General features: G+C 42.1%; 2 protein-coding genes across 10 annotated transcripts in view; both read left to right on the top strand.

Annotated features, from left to right (window-relative positions):
• erbin (erbb2 interacting protein) overlaps window positions 1–7,279 on the top strand; it is a 69,421-nt gene extending 62,142 nt beyond the window's left edge. Inside the window, exons 22-27 of one of the 2 annotated variants that reach the window (XM_071901767.2) lie at window positions 241–384; window positions 2,317–2,373; window positions 3,213–3,380; window positions 3,731–3,823; window positions 3,956–4,030; window positions 4,140–7,279. In XM_071901767.2, coding sequence (XP_071757868.1) covers window positions 241–384; window positions 2,317–2,373; window positions 3,213–3,380; window positions 3,731–3,823; window positions 3,956–4,030; window positions 4,140–4,247 — 645 coding nt within the window. In that variant the 3' untranslated portion in view covers window positions 4,248–7,279. The remainder of the gene's footprint in view (window positions 1–240; window positions 385–2,316; window positions 2,374–3,212; window positions 3,381–3,730; window positions 3,824–3,955; window positions 4,031–4,139) is intronic. The other variant, XM_071901768.2, reaches the window with a different exon arrangement.
• Window positions 7,280–10,425: 3,146 nt separating this feature from the next.
• Window positions 10,426–16,735, top strand: part of srek1 (splicing regulatory glutamine/lysine-rich protein 1) — a 31,769-nt gene continuing 25,459 nt past the window's right edge. For 2 of the 8 annotated variants that reach the window (XM_071901773.2, XM_071901769.2), the window contains exons 1-10: window positions 10,426–10,661; window positions 10,820–10,953; window positions 13,245–13,360; window positions 13,459–13,626; window positions 13,835–14,013; window positions 14,176–14,306; window positions 14,418–14,526; window positions 14,633–14,746; window positions 15,399–15,470; window positions 15,621–15,744. In XM_071901773.2, coding sequence (XP_071757874.1) covers window positions 10,534–10,661; window positions 10,820–10,953; window positions 13,245–13,360; window positions 13,459–13,626; window positions 13,835–14,013; window positions 14,176–14,306; window positions 14,418–14,526; window positions 14,633–14,746; window positions 15,399–15,470; window positions 15,621–15,744 — 1,275 coding nt within the window. In that variant the 5' untranslated portion in view covers window positions 10,426–10,533. Of the gene's footprint in view, window positions 10,662–10,819; window positions 10,954–11,392; window positions 12,870–13,244; window positions 13,361–13,458; window positions 13,627–13,834; window positions 14,014–14,175; window positions 14,307–14,417; window positions 14,527–14,632; window positions 14,747–15,398; window positions 15,471–15,620; window positions 15,745–16,735 lie in introns of those variants that run through there. The other 6 variants (XM_071901774.2, XM_071901772.2, XM_071901770.2 and 3 more) reach the window with 5 other exon arrangements.

Raw genomic sequence — 16,735 nt, forward strand, 5'->3', positions numbered from 1 at the left:
TGGGTTTTTTTCTAAAGCCTTTACTTTGCCCCTTTTTAATGTGGAAGTGCCAAGTAAACAAATTGCTAAAGCCTACTAACTCAACTATATGCCAGATATTTGTGATTCACTGCATGTTTGTCTGTGCTGTATGCTGTAAACTTTGTTATGCATTTTATGTCATCACTCATTTGGTGGATCGCATGGCCACCACTGACATGTCGGTTGGTGTTGGCTGTTCCATGTTGTCCCTCTGTTCAGAATGTGCTGTCTCGGTCCTATAATTCCAATTTTGCCCCGCTGAGCTGGTCTCACTACGGCAGCTCTAGGGATATGCATGCCAGCCAAGGGTCTCTGGTCTTTAGTGCCAGAGACGGACAGCCCTACGGAGCTTTGGGCTTCTGTGTGAGTACTGTGACTTGTAGCTAGCTACTGCAGCTCCTACTAAGCCAGGACTTCCAGCTCCTGCTAGTTTCACATCCTCCAAAAAGAAGGAAATACATATTTCCTTCTTTCCTAGAACTTGAGAAGTGATCACTGTTGTTCAGAAGCGATCTTTCACTTGTCCTTTTTGGATAAGTGAAAGCATATTGTCTGCCCACATGTGATTTGTCACCACCATGAACCCTCTAATACATGTGATGTCTTCTCAGAGGGAAAAATGGATGGATTCTAACAGGGTTTTTGTTTAGCTCCTCTCGGGGTGCGTTCAGACTGGGTCCACTTGGCTAGTTTGTTTCGAAAAAAAAGTTCATTTACCTCCTTGTCACGGTTTCTTTTGACAAGTGTGAAAGTGAAATCGCGACTTGTTCTGAAACAGACTAGCGGGACCGGGTCCGCCTGGCAGAGATGGTCTCGGCTCAATTTCAACCAAGACGGATTTCGTTTCCCATCGGTCTGAAAGTAATCGCGCTGAGACCGGGAAAAGAACTCAACAGTGATACATGTATACAGCCATGTTTTGTTGTCCATAGTTACTTCCTTCACGTGCTTTTGTCTGTTCACAAGAACCCTAAATTAATGTTGTGTCATGAATCAAAACAGGACAGACATCATTTGACAGCTGTCGGTGTGAAACCAAACGGGACAGCTATACAAACGGGACAGGGTTCGTTTGTATCCACGGTCTTGAAACAGATTTTCAAAAGGACCCAGTCAGAAAGCGCCCTCAGTGTAATGCAAATAGACCTGTTTAAAAGGGGCCTCATTCTTTGTACCATCATAAAATTGGTTTAGTGACCTTAGTAAATCCATGGTCGTATCAGAGAGAGAGGCATCGACATACTGTAACTGAAAGCTGACTTTACAGATAGATCAAGGTCATTATAGGTTGCAGTTTCTAGTGCTTTTTAGTAATGAAAGTAATGAAAGGAAAATATAAACAATTGTTTCGGTCGTGTTATTGTCCTTTGGGAGGCTTTCCTTTCTAGTGACACATTTATATGGTGTGTATATTCTCGTAATAGAATCCAACTGGCAACAAAAAGTGGCGTATTTAGTCGGGATGTAACAAGCTTGTTTGAGGGAAATCAACTTATTTAGGTCGATCTCTTGGTAAAGAAAGCCTCCTTGAATTGCATCCAAGTTCTCAATCAGATATGCAATATTGCTATTATGTTGTATGGTACAAAACACCCCCCTTTTAAACCTGGCAGACACTCTGATGTCTGAATCATTATCCCTGTGCTTCACCCTCCACCCTGCCACACTCCAATCAAAAAACACTGTGCTCCTGTAGGTTAGAGCCTGTGATTGCAATGTACCTCAGCAGCCATGATTTCCCTTCCCTTTTAATGGCACTTTCAATCATCGTCTTAATCATTCATCATCTTCACTCCTACTTTTGATCACTTCAGAATCACTTCATAACCTTTCACTTTGTGTGTGGAGATGAAAACTGTGTTTGTGAAGGTAAGTGGTGGGAGAGTGTGTCTAGCTGAATAATAAAATGTTGGGTATCGAAATCTGTGAAAATGACAGCTTTACACTAGCTATAGATGTCTGAGAATGTTGTGTATCCATTGCCTACTTTACATTTTAAAGATATGTACATATATATATTTAGAGTTACATTGTGCTTAGTGTCTGAATTGACTAACAGTTTAATCTCAGTTTTTCATCGCAGTTTGTCTTAATCAGATGTGCAGCTTTCCTCTTCTAAATCAACACCCGACTGACTAATGGGATTACGAGACATGAAAAATTCTCATGTCATTACCTAATTGTCTGGGGTGTCAGTTATCCTGTTTTTTTTGCGAGTGAGCTCCAATGACACACGAGCTTTAGAGGGTGAGATTAGGGCAGAATGTTAATCGCTGTCTCTCTCTTCCCTTTCAGGATGATGTGTTTGGTTCCCAAGGGCAGCAGAGCTACACCATGGACCCCCACAGAAAAGTAGGCCCAATACCTGTCAAAGTTGAAAACCTTTATTTGCCCAGTAACAAATGATTTTGACATAGAAATTTCAAGCTAAAAAAATGTATTTTTGGAAATGTATATAGCAGAGCTGTCTGGGTGTGTGTAGATGGTGGGATATAAGCCTAGTGACACCCATCACTCCACTTCAAGTCCTGACCTTAAATGAGTTAGGTCAGACTATGGTGCACCGTCAAATGAAATATGAATGATGCATCTAATACATTCTGTAAAACAAATGTCTTCAGATATTTTAATTTATGATGTATTTGTAATTAATTATGTACCGTGTACCATTAATGCATTGTATTGGTGTTTAATACTGGTCTTATAATAGACATGCAGTTTCTCCATTCTTCCCCCTGCAGTTTACATTATAGTACTGCATGCCTGCATCCCTCCTGCTAGGTGCTCTTGGTTCAGCTCTGTCAGAGAGTGTTCACCCCGACTTCAGGGCAAAACATGAATTATTTGGTACCTGCAGATTCTGTTTACCTCAGAGTAGATCAGTTTTTATGATTCACACAAATTGAATTTCACTGTTCAAGCCGTGCAATCTGATAAATTTAACTGAATTATGTGTGCACTTCATCCTGTGTGCTGGAAGCCAAGTGATTTTTAGGACATTGTAGTTCTAGGTGAAGAGTCGGTAGATGCAGTGGCATTCCCCTTGACTCCATCCTGAGGAGGGAGTGGGGGATAAATCAGCAGCTTATTCTGAAATCAAAAGAAGAAGTGATCGTTGAATCGATATCCTATAACACTGCTTGACTTTCGGTTCTCTCTCGTCTGTCGCTGTGTGTTTCTGTCTCACACAGGTGCCTTTAATGAACGGTCAGATGGGCCCTTCTGCTCGTCCTCAGATGAGCCAGGCGCCCATGGCCCGCCACCCCTCCAGAGAGCAGCTCATTGATTACCTGATGCTCAAAGTCTCCCAGCAGTCCCAGGGGCCGCCACGCCCCCCGCACGACTCAATGCAGCAAGAGGTGAAGGACGGTGTATGTGTGTGTGTGTGTGTGTACGCACAAAGTGATTTGCTGAAAAATGAATCAAACGTTGATTTTCAGGATATTGGTTTCACTACAAGCTGCCTAAAAAGAAACTAAGACGGGTAGATCAATGAAAAATAGGCTTTCCTGATGTTTGATTAATCACATTTGTAAGCCATTGACCCATTTAAGTCTTTTTTTTTCTTTTAAATAACTAACAAAACTTTAACAAGTGAAACTTGTGAAATGCCCTCTATGGATTTTCAAACCTAATATGTAACCAGTATGTAATAAACAGTAAGTGACTGTAAGTAAATGGCTAACGAAAGTATGTGGGTGTGTTTCAGATCCGTGTGAAAGTGGAGAAGAATCCTGAGCTGGGTTTCAGTATATCGGGAGGAGTCGGGGGCCGGGGAAACCCCTTCCGTCCAGATGACAATGTACATCCCCTCTAGATCTCGTTTCTTACCGACTACACTTACAAGAACGCCTTGAGGTGTATCGTCCATTATGTACCGACTTTGTGACTGTTATGTATGTAACTGATGGACTATTTCCCATGTCGTTTTTAGGGTATATTTGTGACAAGGGTTCAGCCTGATGGACCTGCATCCAAGATCCTTCAGCCGGGAGATAAAATTATCCAGGTATGCTGCTTTAAAAAAAAAAAAAGTCACAAAACACAAAGTGAGTTAGTTAAAAGTCTCCCAAGTGAGGATCTTTCAACATGTTAACCACAAATACGGCTTCTTACAGGCAAATGGATACAACTTTGTGAATATTGATCATGGGAATGCAGTCTCCCTCTTGAAGACGTTTCCCAGCACTGTGGATTTGATCATCGTCAGAGACGCGCTCGCATAGACTCGACCCGTTGTCGCCGAGGAGAAACTGACCTCCGCTTTGGACGTGAGACGGAGACAAGAACGCAGACATTTATGCTGACTCGTATTTTTATACACAGAAAGAGACTGGTTTATCGATACCTGCCGGGGACTATTTATAATAAGAGATCTTCAGAGCCTTGATATAACGGGGGGAAAACCACTGAATGTAGTGGATTGAGGAGAGGAGGGAGAGGGGGGGGGGGGCAAACATCTTGGAAGCACGCGTCCTCAAAAGGCCATCACTGTGGTATGTATTTTTCTATAGAGGAAGCTGAGGATATGACCTGCTCTGACGCAAATAATTACTGTGGTCTCTGTACAGATCTTTTCTTTTTTCGTCAAGTCGAAAACTCATTAACCCTTCATCATGAGTTTTATTTCTGTGGGAGGAGGAGGAGCATGAATTGTAGCTGACCACTAGGGGGCAGGGCTCCCTCTCTTTTGTCATCCGATTTGCCTTTCTTTTTTTGGTCATGACATTTTTTTTTTTTTTTTATTTAAGAAGTTGAAACCACTTACTGGTCTGCTGTGTGATCTGATATGGGGGACAGTGTTATGTGCTTTTTTTTGTGGAAACGAATGTAGAACATGGTGGTGTTTTTTTTTGTTTTGTTTTTTTTGTTGTTTGGGAAAGAATTGTTTGTTTTTTCCTGGCAAGATCGAAAGAGCCAGAATGAGGTGAAGAGCAAATCATCCGCCTCTGGCACCATAAAACCTGCATCGTCCAACTCCGCTGTACCTGCTTGACATATCACTCCACCTCCTATGCTGTCACCGGCTTATTTGTGAACAAAATCCTTCACAAAATGAGTGAATCACACCTTCTCAGATGCTGATAAAAAATGTCTGCATGTGATTTGCGTTTTTTCTGAGACTGGAATACAGAACGGAAGCGTCAAACGTCGGGGGGGGGGGGGGAACCGCGAGGGTGCGAAGTTACTGTGTGTCCGCTCGGCCTTAATCCGCCTTGCCAGTTGCAGGTTTTTGTCGAAACCAGGAAAAGATGTGGTGGTTACGCTAGTTTAACCAAAGCACGTTTGGAAATTGTGTACAGATGGTGAGCGCAGGAGACAACGCGAGAACGGGATCTGAATCGGAACCGGTCAAGTTTGGGCCTCTGTGGGTTTTTGAAAAGGGCTTCGTCTTAACAGGCGAGGGTTTCAGTGTCTGGCAACGTTTTATTTTGATGTGGGGGAAAGACCACAGTTTGCCTTTTGTGTCTGTAAAAAAAAAAAAAAAAAAACCCCAACAAAACAGGATGTTACGCCACGCTTTGCACCCATCACGTTGGAGCAGTCTCGTTTCCTTTTGCTGTACAGAGAATTGAGTGGGGAGAAGCAAGTTGTCAAGTGCCATAGACCTTGAGCTGTTTGAACAGGGGGGGGGGACCCTTTACCCCGAGACCCAAGCAATACTCACTTACTCACAACAGATGAATCACTCTTATGAGTACATTTGCAGCATAACGGCTTAAGAGCAATAGTAGAAGCCTTTATTTTCATTCAGAAAAAAAAACAAAAACATCAGATAGCATTTTTTTAAAAACACACACACAAACTTTTAGTAATCCCTGATGGTTTTACATGATTTTTTATATTGTGAGAAGAATCTTTTTGTAACGAAATGGCACAGGAGATATGTAGTGCCGTTTGTTTCCTCCAAGACATTTAATTTCTCTGCATTGTGTAACAGTGAATGTTCTCGTCACTCTGCCCGAGGCTTTTTACCAGCTTGTAACCGAGTTTCTGTTCTCAAAGCTTTAGTTGCTTAGAATACCATAACTTTGTAATGTTAATTTGTGCAAAAAAAAAATAAAATAATAATCAACCTCTACACTATTGGAAAACTAATCCAATCGAAGCTGCGATCGCGAAATATTTCATTCGTAATGTTTGTTAGTTGAATGTGTAAGAAGATAAAATGCAATGCTATGTCCACTTGATGTGATCAAATTTACATGTACCTGTTTGCATGGAATCACCCTGTTAAGTCTGTTCATCCAGTGGTAAATCATTTTTCCATGAGACGTGTTTCCAAAAGAGATGGAAATGATTGAATTCACGTACCGAGCAACGGCCCCACAAATTCCAGCAGTATGTTTGCGACCACTGAATTACATGTAGGCTACAATAATATTATTGTGTTTTTGCCCCCCCACAATGATTCAGCAAATGCCATTCTGTCACAGCTTGTATGCAGCAGACTGTCATCCACTGTACTGTTCTGTGTGTAAGTCAGTTTGATCCATGCATTATGCTCGTGGCACTGTCAAACTGAAACGACAACACTGTGGTAATTGGCTAAGTTTTTTTTATCTCATTATTATCATCGTTATGTTTATTAAAGGTTGCTCTAAGTGAAGCTGTACCCTTAATTTTTAAACTGAAGCTAAAAAGGCTTTACATTTTAAGAAGAGGCAAATGACATTAAAACACGTGCGTTTCCCCCAAATTTTCCTACAGCGTATTGTATTTTAAACGGATTAGATCATTGTTTTTATTATTTGTGCTAATTTTTTGTAAGTAATTTTCTTTTGATTCTGTAAGAATAGGAAAAATGTCTTTTTTTTTCTGGGGTAATGGTCACTTTCTTTATATTCACAGCGAAAACGTACAGTCTGACAATGTAGACAATCTAGGGAGAGAACCTGTTGTCACATTTTCTTCATCCAAGTTGGTCTCTTTTTTTTTTATGCTCCCATATTGTTCTTATTTATTTAGCAGTCTCCTGTGAATTTTAGACCGTACTAATCAAAATGTAAATACTTTTAAAAAATGAGAAAAGAAGAATTAATAATGGCATTAGTGACCGGAGTTTGTAAAACCAGCAATAAATTGCAATGCAGAGGCAACCCTTTTAATGTATAGCTAGTATTTCTAAGGTTTCTCTGGAAACAGCTACAGTAAGATGATGATTGATATGCATTTATCCAACATTCCAGATTTTGTATATAATTATCCTGTTTCTGAAGTAACCTGTGGAAAATAAACTAATGCTCTTTAAGAATCATTCTTTATTCTTCATTTCATCTTTTGGGTTTATCTGGAAAAAGGACAGAACCAGAACAAAATGTTCAGAATTGGAATTAATTTATTAGCTGGTACAGTATCAAAGACCTCGTACAAGGATTTGTTTTGGTGGCAATGGTGCAGACACATAACTTGCATTATGACACCGTTCATACTAATGCATTGTACAATAACAGAAGAGAAGAAGAAATGTTAAAAATGTGTATACTCGTGGTGCTGTAGAAAACACATTCCTGAGCCTGAAGATTTTTCTAGTGTTCAAAATTGCACAGTTTGTGAAGTAAGATGGGCAGTACAAGACCTTAAAAATAATGCCTGGTAAAAACAAATGGTGAAAGGATTTTAGGGTTTACAGGTGGTTTAGAGATTGTAAAGTAGAGTGACAACACTTGGGAAAAGGCGGGTGATGTGATGGCTGGTCTTGATCTTAATTCACAGGTAAAATCAACCAAAGGAAAGGTTTGGAACAGATTGTCATCCTGCTGGTGTGTCCAAAATTCCCTGACCACTGATTGGTTGAATGTATTTGACAAATAAATAACACATGTACAGTTCTTCAGACAGAGGATATACATGAATGAAAAGAAAAGGGTCAGAATAACACAATAAAGCTCAAGAGCTTATTTCCATTGTGGCCCTTTAACCTGATGTTAGGACAGCTGAGAGCCAATCAGCTGCTCCTGCCACAGGAAAAACATCCTCTGTTTTGTCTTCTTGAGCAGATGCTCTTGTATCATTTGAGGGAGTTACAGTGCATTTATTGATTTTATAAAACAGAAAAAAAAAACAACCTCAAGAAGCCTGCCAGGTGCCTTCGGAAAAATGTTAGGCCTACCACAAAATATTGGCGTCACTTTCCGTCAGCCGCGGAGTCATACTGAGCAGGAGACACTTGATTCACCTCTTGAGAAACGGGCTCAATCAGTAACATCAGTTCCACACAGTTCTCGTCCGCAGCGATCTGCGTTTCACACTTGGTGCTCATTTCACGAAATGTTTTGAGATGACATTGACTCCAGAGGGTTCAATATGTGTAGGTGTTGAGAAAAGAAAGTGCTCTGCTGAAACCTGCACACTGGCAGGCTACATGTCTGCCCACGCTTTACCCATATCGTAGTCAAAGAAAGAAGGAAAGAAAGAAAGAAGAAAGAGAGAAGACCCACTGTCTCCAGCACATATCAGCCTTTGTGTTGTCCCTTCCTTCCCACACTACAGATTCTATGGATTTCTTACAAGCCACTACAGTCAGTTTGGCAAGACTGGCAGTGAATGGAGACTAGTCCCCCTCGACATCCAGAGCTTGTGCACCCTCATCCCTCACTGTGACAGCCTGCATGCCATCCCGTCACAAAGAGCAGGTAATATCCCCAGGACCGAATGCCTCATAGGCTTGACCAACATTGTTTAACAAGATAACAGAGTTCATTCAGTATTCCCCCCTTGGCCAACATTTCACGCAAATAATGAACACTCAGATCCTTCTTTGACTGAGGTACATATAAAAAAAAGTAAGAGAAATGTAAGAAGGTGATAAATGTAATGAGATGTTTAGTAAAATGGGGATGTGACTGTGTTTCTTTAAAATCTACAGTATCTAAGATGCATTGATGAGATGGACAGCTGATTATGGAAGCATAGCTCATGGATCAGCAAATTAACCAAATTTGCAGCTCATGTAGGGGAGAAAGGGAATGAGGAAGTAGATGTGTTGGCAAAAAAATTTGCATTGAGATGAGGTTGATATTGTTATACCACTGAGCAAGTCAGAGGCCAAAAGATTGATATGGGTTACAGCAGTATGTACATGGCAAGAATATAGGAATAGGGAAACAAAAGGAAGACATCTCTATCAGTTACAAAGTGCAGTTCATTCAGTGAAGAGATTTGGTAGAAGAGAAATGGACAAGAGATTAGAGAAAAGAAGGAAGTTACAGTCAAGGGGATTTTGAAGATAGGAGAAGGAAGTGTAGAATTTTAATTGAATCTTTGAGAGGTACAGCTTTACTGGAGAGATTTTGAAGAGCTGTGGATTATAGGATTTGAGCAGTAGATGGCAGTAATGCAACAAATGTGGATGCCAACCGCCAATTAAAAACCAAGAAGAAGAAGCTTCAGGTTGACTTTTATATTCTTGAAAAGATGCATCCAGACAGGAAGGTGGAGGATTTTTTTTCTTTTGGTAATTGTTTGAAAACTCAATATTGTGCCTGTGTTCCAATATTTACTGATGGATCAAAACAGCCCAATACTGGAGGTACAGGGTTGGTACTGTGGTGCACTCTGTGTTGCAGAGTTGATATATAGGAAAAGATGAAGATCAGAGTGGTCATATGTTCTGACTCAAGTTCAGCTCTTAAAAGTCTGGAATCATTTTCATACACTTTTTGAGATACAGCAAACTTGATTTAGATTACAGAAAATGAGTATTTCAATTCAATACACATGGGTTCCAGCTCACAGGGGGTTGAAGGAAATGAAAGAGTGGATACACTTGCAAAGGAGGCATTGGGTTGAGAAATGGTCATGGAGGTTATTAAGTTATTAAGAGTTGGCAAGAGATGTGGGATATTTGTATACAATAGCCTATAACACAATTTCTGTGGTTGGAACATGCAAAGTTGAACAGTATCCTACATTAAAGACAGGTAAACATCCAATAGGTAATAAAGTAATAAATAATAATATGACATCTTTGTTTAATATTCCATCAGTGAACCCTGTTTATACCAGTATATTCAAATATCTGAGTGTGGGTTAATAAGTAGGATCTATGGCATAGTAGAGGGTATATGCAGGTATATGGAGTATACCCACCTCTTTTTCTGGCAATTTGGAGTACACCTACCTATCAGCCTACTGAAATATATAAGAGAGGATACCCACTTACTTCCCACCTACTTAGCAGTACACCACCTGATCAACTATCACTACAGCCCTGAGCAGGATGCAGTAGTTTGTCAGGTTGTTGTGTCAACAGAGGAATGTAGCAAGTGTTTGGCGCAAACTCCAGCCTGGTAGGGGGCGCTAGTGCACCTGCAGCTCGGATGCGAGCCGCCGTTCAAAATAACAACAAGCAGAGAAAGAAGGCAGGGAGTGAGACCTCTCGCTTCGCCTGCCTGGAATACTTTCTGCAGCGCGCCGACCGGGATGACTGCGAGATATCCTGCAAACACCACTCTTTAATTCGTCTCATTGATTTTTTTTTTTTTGTGGATTTTTTATCACCGGGGCGAAATGAGTGGGATACCGGGAACCGCTGTCGTCCAGATCACCAACCTGTCTTCAGCCGTGAGCAGCGAGCAGATGCGCACTCTGTTCGGCTTCCTGGGGGACATCGAGGAGCTGCGGCTCTACCCGCCGGAGTAAGCGCAGCCCACCTGGGCATGTCTGATAAGGCGACAGCCTGGATCTGCGGCCCTTTCCCAGTCTGGATAATCATGAAAAATAAGCCTGGTGGAAACTCCTCACGCGTGAACTGGCTGTAATTAACAACTATCCTTTCTGTTCTTGTCGTTCACAGCAATGCGCCTCTGTCGTTCTCGTCCAAAGTGTGCTATATAAAGTACCGAGAACCTTCCAGTGTTGGTGTGGCGCAACATCTAACCAATACTGTTTTTATTGACAGAGCTCTGATAGTAGTGCCATGTGCGGAAGGTGAGTGCAATGAAAAGATGTTTAGGGTTGTCTCACTGGACTTGTTGTGGCCTCCTTCCCCTGAATTCAGCCTTCACTTCTGTTTGGGATGAATTCTGGGATATTTCCCCCCCTCACACACATCGAAATAAAGGCAATTTATGCCGTTGACGAGTTCATATTTAACCTTATGTGACACAGAGAAACTGCAACATTCACAGGTCGTATCATCACCTCACTTAAACCTAATTGCACACAGTCATAGTATCAGTAGTTCAGGTTGCTGTGCTTGGTGACACAAGGTGGTTTCAACAGTAGAAAACATTAATTCTAGTTACTTTGATTTTTTTTCAAGCTTCAAGACAAATTGACAGTAATATTTATGGGCTTACCCCACTGTAAACACTGGGATCTAAGAAACTAGTAGCTAGTGTTTGGTGTTTTCTTTTTTTCCATAAAGAATAGTGATTAGTAGTTTTAAGAAAATGGTAAAATAAGTACATGGCAATACAGCTAACTTAATCTTTTTTCTCTCTTTTTCATCTTATTTTTGGTACCTTTTCCCCCCTTTAAATTTCCCTCTCTTTTGGTGCCACTGTTGTTCCCTTATGTATAGCTAAAAAAATAAAATAAAATAATATCGCCTCTAACTTGATGCTTTTGTCCACGTGACTTGGTGCTGGATGGCTACTGAGTTTATTAATTTGGTTTTGTATGTTTTTTCTGTGTGATTATGTGTGCATATCAGATGACTAGACTGGCCCAGCTGTTACACTACACTAGCCTGAGTCAGGCATTGTTTTCCAAGCCACTATCCCCGATCGGGCCAACGCAGCCTTCAAGGGGGGAATGTGACCAGGAGAATAGCCCGCTGAACCTTCCAAGATGGACACCTTGTCTCTTTTTATTTATTTTTCTTTTCTTTTGGTTTGTTTCCTTTCATACTTTCCCATGTTGTCCACTCTCTGCTGTCTCTATCTAGAAACTACAGTATTGCCTATCTCTAGCGTTGTTTTTATATTTGTTATTTTGGTTTGTTTTGATTTTTGTCCAACCCCCACCCCCCCTCTCTCTCTCTGCTTCTACAGCTGCAACTTGTGTGTGATTGGGTTCTGTCCAGGTTGCTACGGCATACCGGTGGGATGCGTATCACACATGGGGTGCTATGAAGATGACTAACACTTTACTCTCTTTGTCTCCTACTCTTGTTGATATAGTGAGGGGCTAGTCATGTTAAGCGTGAGACCCAATAACAAAACCTCTCCCTCATTTGGACAAAGTATGTTGTAAATTCTAATCAACGTTTAAGAGTTTTCCCTCACATTTTGTGCACTGCAGCTTTGAAATGGATCTTTAGCAGCTAAGAAACCATCCATTAAACCTCATTATCTTTTTGACTTGGACAGTCGTGACACAGGCGTTAATGCTTTGCGTTGTTATTATGTTTGGAAATATATTTCCTAGCACTGGAAGTGTTTAGGAAGCAGACTTGTCGTGTTACAGATACGGTAATTCATACTCAGTGCCTCCAGTTTATGGTGAAGTGGATCTGTAGTTATGTTTTTTTTTCTTTATCAGTCTGGTGCATCCTCATAATGTTAATAATATTCCAACTCTTAAGTGTAAAGCTCTTCTCTTTAACACACCTCTCTTCTCCACCAAGAAAGCAGCAGATTTAATCAGGATTGACATGAGAAAGATTCCTAATTCGATGTTTTCTTCTTTTTTTTTTTGGTTAACATTTCCTACAATTCTTAAAATTGTTGTTCTTTTCTGTATTTGATGTCCTGTGTGCTATTAGTGATGCAGCCATTGGGGTTGTCTTGTGTTGCGCACCTTTCCAACACTGCGAAACGATCGCGCCCCCCCTCCCCCCCCACGGAAAAGCGCCCATGCTTGATATCGTATGGTTCATGACCAATATGTTTCCAGTACAGGTGACCCATGCATCAAAGTGTTGACTCATTCTCTGCATTGTTTTTTTCTTTTCTTTTTTTGATCTATGAAAAGAGACCAAGGACAAAATCAGTTTTTCTTTTGTTTGTGAGAAAAAAAAAAGTAAAAGACTTTTGAAGTTCTTTGCCAATAATAATTCAGATTGACTGAGGAGAATATTTAACTCTAATGAAACCAAAGTAAGGATGCTCGGTCTCCAGTATACCATGGTTAGACTGTAGAACACTTGTAGGCTGTGTGAGGAAGTTTATGCTCTCTTTCTCTCTAGAATACAGTGGGCTAATTGTGCAGACATAGAGGAGACAGAGAGGAAAGTCCCTCTATTGCCTTCACCAACACCTGCTTCTGTCCTGCAGGGAAGATCCCGGAGGAGGCCAAGGCCTTGTCGCTCTTGGCCCCGGCCGCCCCCGTGCCCAATCTGATTCCTGGTGGGGGACTGCTACCAATTCCCACTCCAGCTCCCATTCAGAATGTGAGTGAGCTTCTTCTTCGTCCTCTGCTTCTCTCATGTGCCGGTCATGTGAGTTTAACATGAAGTGTGTGTGTGTGTGTTTTTTTGCGTTACACCAGCAGTTGAACCTTCCCATAGTGAATCGGCCGTCGGCTGTCCTGGACAACTCGGCGGCATCATCGTCATCATCATCAGCGCTCTCCCAGCCCCCCCTCATGGGGAATGTGGATCCCTCTAAAATCGATGAGATCAGGAGGACCGTCTATGTTGGCAACCTGAACTCGCAGGTAGCAAACGCTGAATCTGGATCAGATATACTCTTCCAGTCGGAACCGTATCATATGTTGCCTTCACGGGAGGATGATTTGTTTTTTTTCCAAATCTGTCTATATTCCCATCTGATTATCTCTCGTATCTTCTTGTGTTACATTTGCAAAACAGTGACTGGCTCTTGGCATGATGCTGCGGTTATAACATGCTGTCTTTCATCCGTAGACCACCACTGCGGAACAGCTGCTGGAGTTCTTCAAGCAGGTGGGAGAAGTGAAGTTTGTGCGGATGGCCGGAGACGAGACTCAGCCGACGCGCTTCGCCTTCGTAGAGTTCGTTGACCAGGACTCCGTGTCCCGAGCCCTGACCTTCAACGGAGTCATGTTTGGAGACAGACCCTTGAAGTACGCATTCCAGTATTTCAGTACAGTCAATCCCAGCATCAGACATTGTAAATCAAACAATAGCAGTAGTTCAGTCGGAGAGAAATGTAGCAGTTTCATGTTGTTTTTGAGAGTGTGAAAGCCGCTGTTGGTGTCAGCTGGGATTGTGTTGTTGTTTTCCAGGATTAATCATTCCAACAATGCCATAGTGAAGCCGCCGGAGTTGACGCCGCAGGCCGCTGCAAAGGAGCTGGAGAGCGTGATGAAGAGGGTGAGGGAGGCCCAGTCTACCATCGCGGCCGCCATAGAACCAGGTACAAAACCGCAGTCTGTTATGATGTGCTGCATGCGTCGGGTCATGGTGACGCAGATCTGAAGTGAAGTGGTGTCGAGCTCTGACGCTGACGCTGCCGCTCTCGTTTTAGCGGATGAGAAGAAGCACTCCCCCAGTCGCTCCAGGAGGCCGCGCCGGTCCCGCACGCGGTCCCGCTCGCACTCGAGGACGCGCAGGAAAAGGTCCCGATCGAAACACAGGTACCGAACCTCAACAGGTCTCTGGACTTCTGTAACTTTGTCACTTTAGATAACACGCTGATATGCTTATTGTCATTGTCGGTGACGCTGTTCTCCTCCCCTGCAGGAGCAAACCGTCTCAGAGGTTGTGGCCGAAGGTGGGCGACTCCCACAGCTCCCGCAGCGGCCACAAGAGGCGCTCTCGCTCCAGAGACAGGAGGCACAGCCGCAGTCGCTCCAAGTATGACTAAACTAAATATAATACTAAACTATTTGATGAAAATGCCTTGAAGTCACCGAAGTGAAAGATTGAAAAATTAATAGAGCAGAAATATACACAGCCTGAATCTTGATCCCTAACTTTGTGATTTCTTTTAAGATAAGATCACACTTATATTGGGGAAATTAGGGTTGCAGCAGCAAAGGTAATAGAAGTCAGTGGAGAAAAAGACGAGTATAAGCAGTATATAAAAAAAGGAATATATCAAATAAGCAATAAAAAAACATTGAATGCCCTCTGTTGGTGAATGAGGCTGTATGCTGCGTTCACTTGGTGTGGGAATATTTGTTGGAGCGAATGGATGTCTCAAAGCAACAACGTGGAATTGCTTATCAAAGTGATACACATGTAGTTTTGTAGTGACATTTACTTGACCTAAAAAAACCCACATATTTAAAAAAAAAAACCTCTCTCCGGGGAGCATGACCCCACTAGCTGTAATGCATCTTTGTGTTTTTATCACCTTTTTGACCCCTGATGTGTTTGCATCCCTAATTTTTAAGTCAATTTGTTCATACACGCACGCACACATGCACAGTGTTGCTTTGTCAGCAAGCACACTCACGTTCTCCCTCAGAAAATGTACCTAATCTAATGAATGTGGTGTCATCAGGGGCCACAGGAGGAGGAGCAGAGATCGGTCCAGGAGCCCTCGGAGGAAAGCTAGATCACCCTCACCGAAGAGGTAAAACCCAGCACATCTCCACCCTGCCTTACCAAACCGTTTCCTTCCATCGGACCCACGCTAGATGGATTAACAACCACTTATTCCCAGAGGCATTTGGTGGCCTTGGCAGAGTCTTACGTTTGACTTGTTTTCTTTGGCCTCTTCCAGGGGCAAGAAAGACAAGAGGAGGGAGCGCAGCAGGGACAGAAAGGACCGGTCCACATCCAGGAAGAGGAGCCGCAAAGATGAGGAGAGGATGAACCGCAAGGCTAAACCCGTGAAGGTAACAAAGGTATTATTTTAGGAATCTCTGACTTAACCAAAACGTCCCTGTAGAGGTGCACTGATAAGTGTCTGTAGTACTGTAGTCGGCGCCGATCCAGCTCCCAAGTACTCATACTCAGATTGCCAAATGAAGCTGTCCCGATACAGATACTTTAAAGGAATAGTTCACCCAAAAATGCAAATTTTGTCATTATCTACTCAACCTCATAAGTGGAAACACCGGTGACACTACAGCTTAGTGTCCGCCTTCTTCAAAACAACTGAAGTGGCTGGGAATTGGTTCTACTGGTTGTTTAGAGTTCCAAAAACTGCAAAAAATTACTATAAAATTTCTCAGTGTAGCTTGTGCATCTTAATTCAAGTGTCCTAAAGCCAAATGGTTGCATTGTGAGTCCAAAAGACCTGTATTTACATGTATATGTAGCGAAAGTCTTCACTAAATCCACTGTTTTAGAAAGCATTCACACTTGTGCACACCCACACATTGCGTGTTCACACTCTGCTCGGCGTGAACACACTGCCTTTCCCCACAAAAGTCAATTGTAAAGAATGTAATGGCTTCCATTCTGATGAAGGCATTCGTGTCCAAAACATCAATGGAATGAATTTAATTGTGTAGTTTGTTATATACACTTATATAGTGAGCAGAGTGGCACGTCTTCACTTAATCTGATGGAGCAGAGCAGTCGGCCAATCATAGGTCCTGTCAAACTGTCAATCATAATGAATCGATTCACGGCAATCAAACGGCAAGATGTCCAAACCACACTACTGGTCAGGTGCCCGATAAGAGAGAGAAAAGAAAAACAGAGGAAGTGAAAGCACAAATGAAGGGTATGTTATTGTGCTAAGGAGGAATATAATGTAAAAAGTTACATAGTCTTCTTATATTATGACTGGCAACAACAAAAGGTTAACAGCTTTGTTGCCACTGTGCAGCAGCACTCTGAGGAGCTCCAGAAAGTGCTGCTCCCTCTAGTGGGATAACTCTGGACATC

This window comes from Centroberyx gerrardi, chromosome 2, assembly GCF_048128805.1.
Source record: "Centroberyx gerrardi isolate f3 chromosome 2, fCenGer3.hap1.cur.20231027, whole genome shotgun sequence".
Taxonomy (NCBI): Eukaryota; Metazoa; Chordata; class Actinopteri; order Beryciformes; family Berycidae; genus Centroberyx; species Centroberyx gerrardi.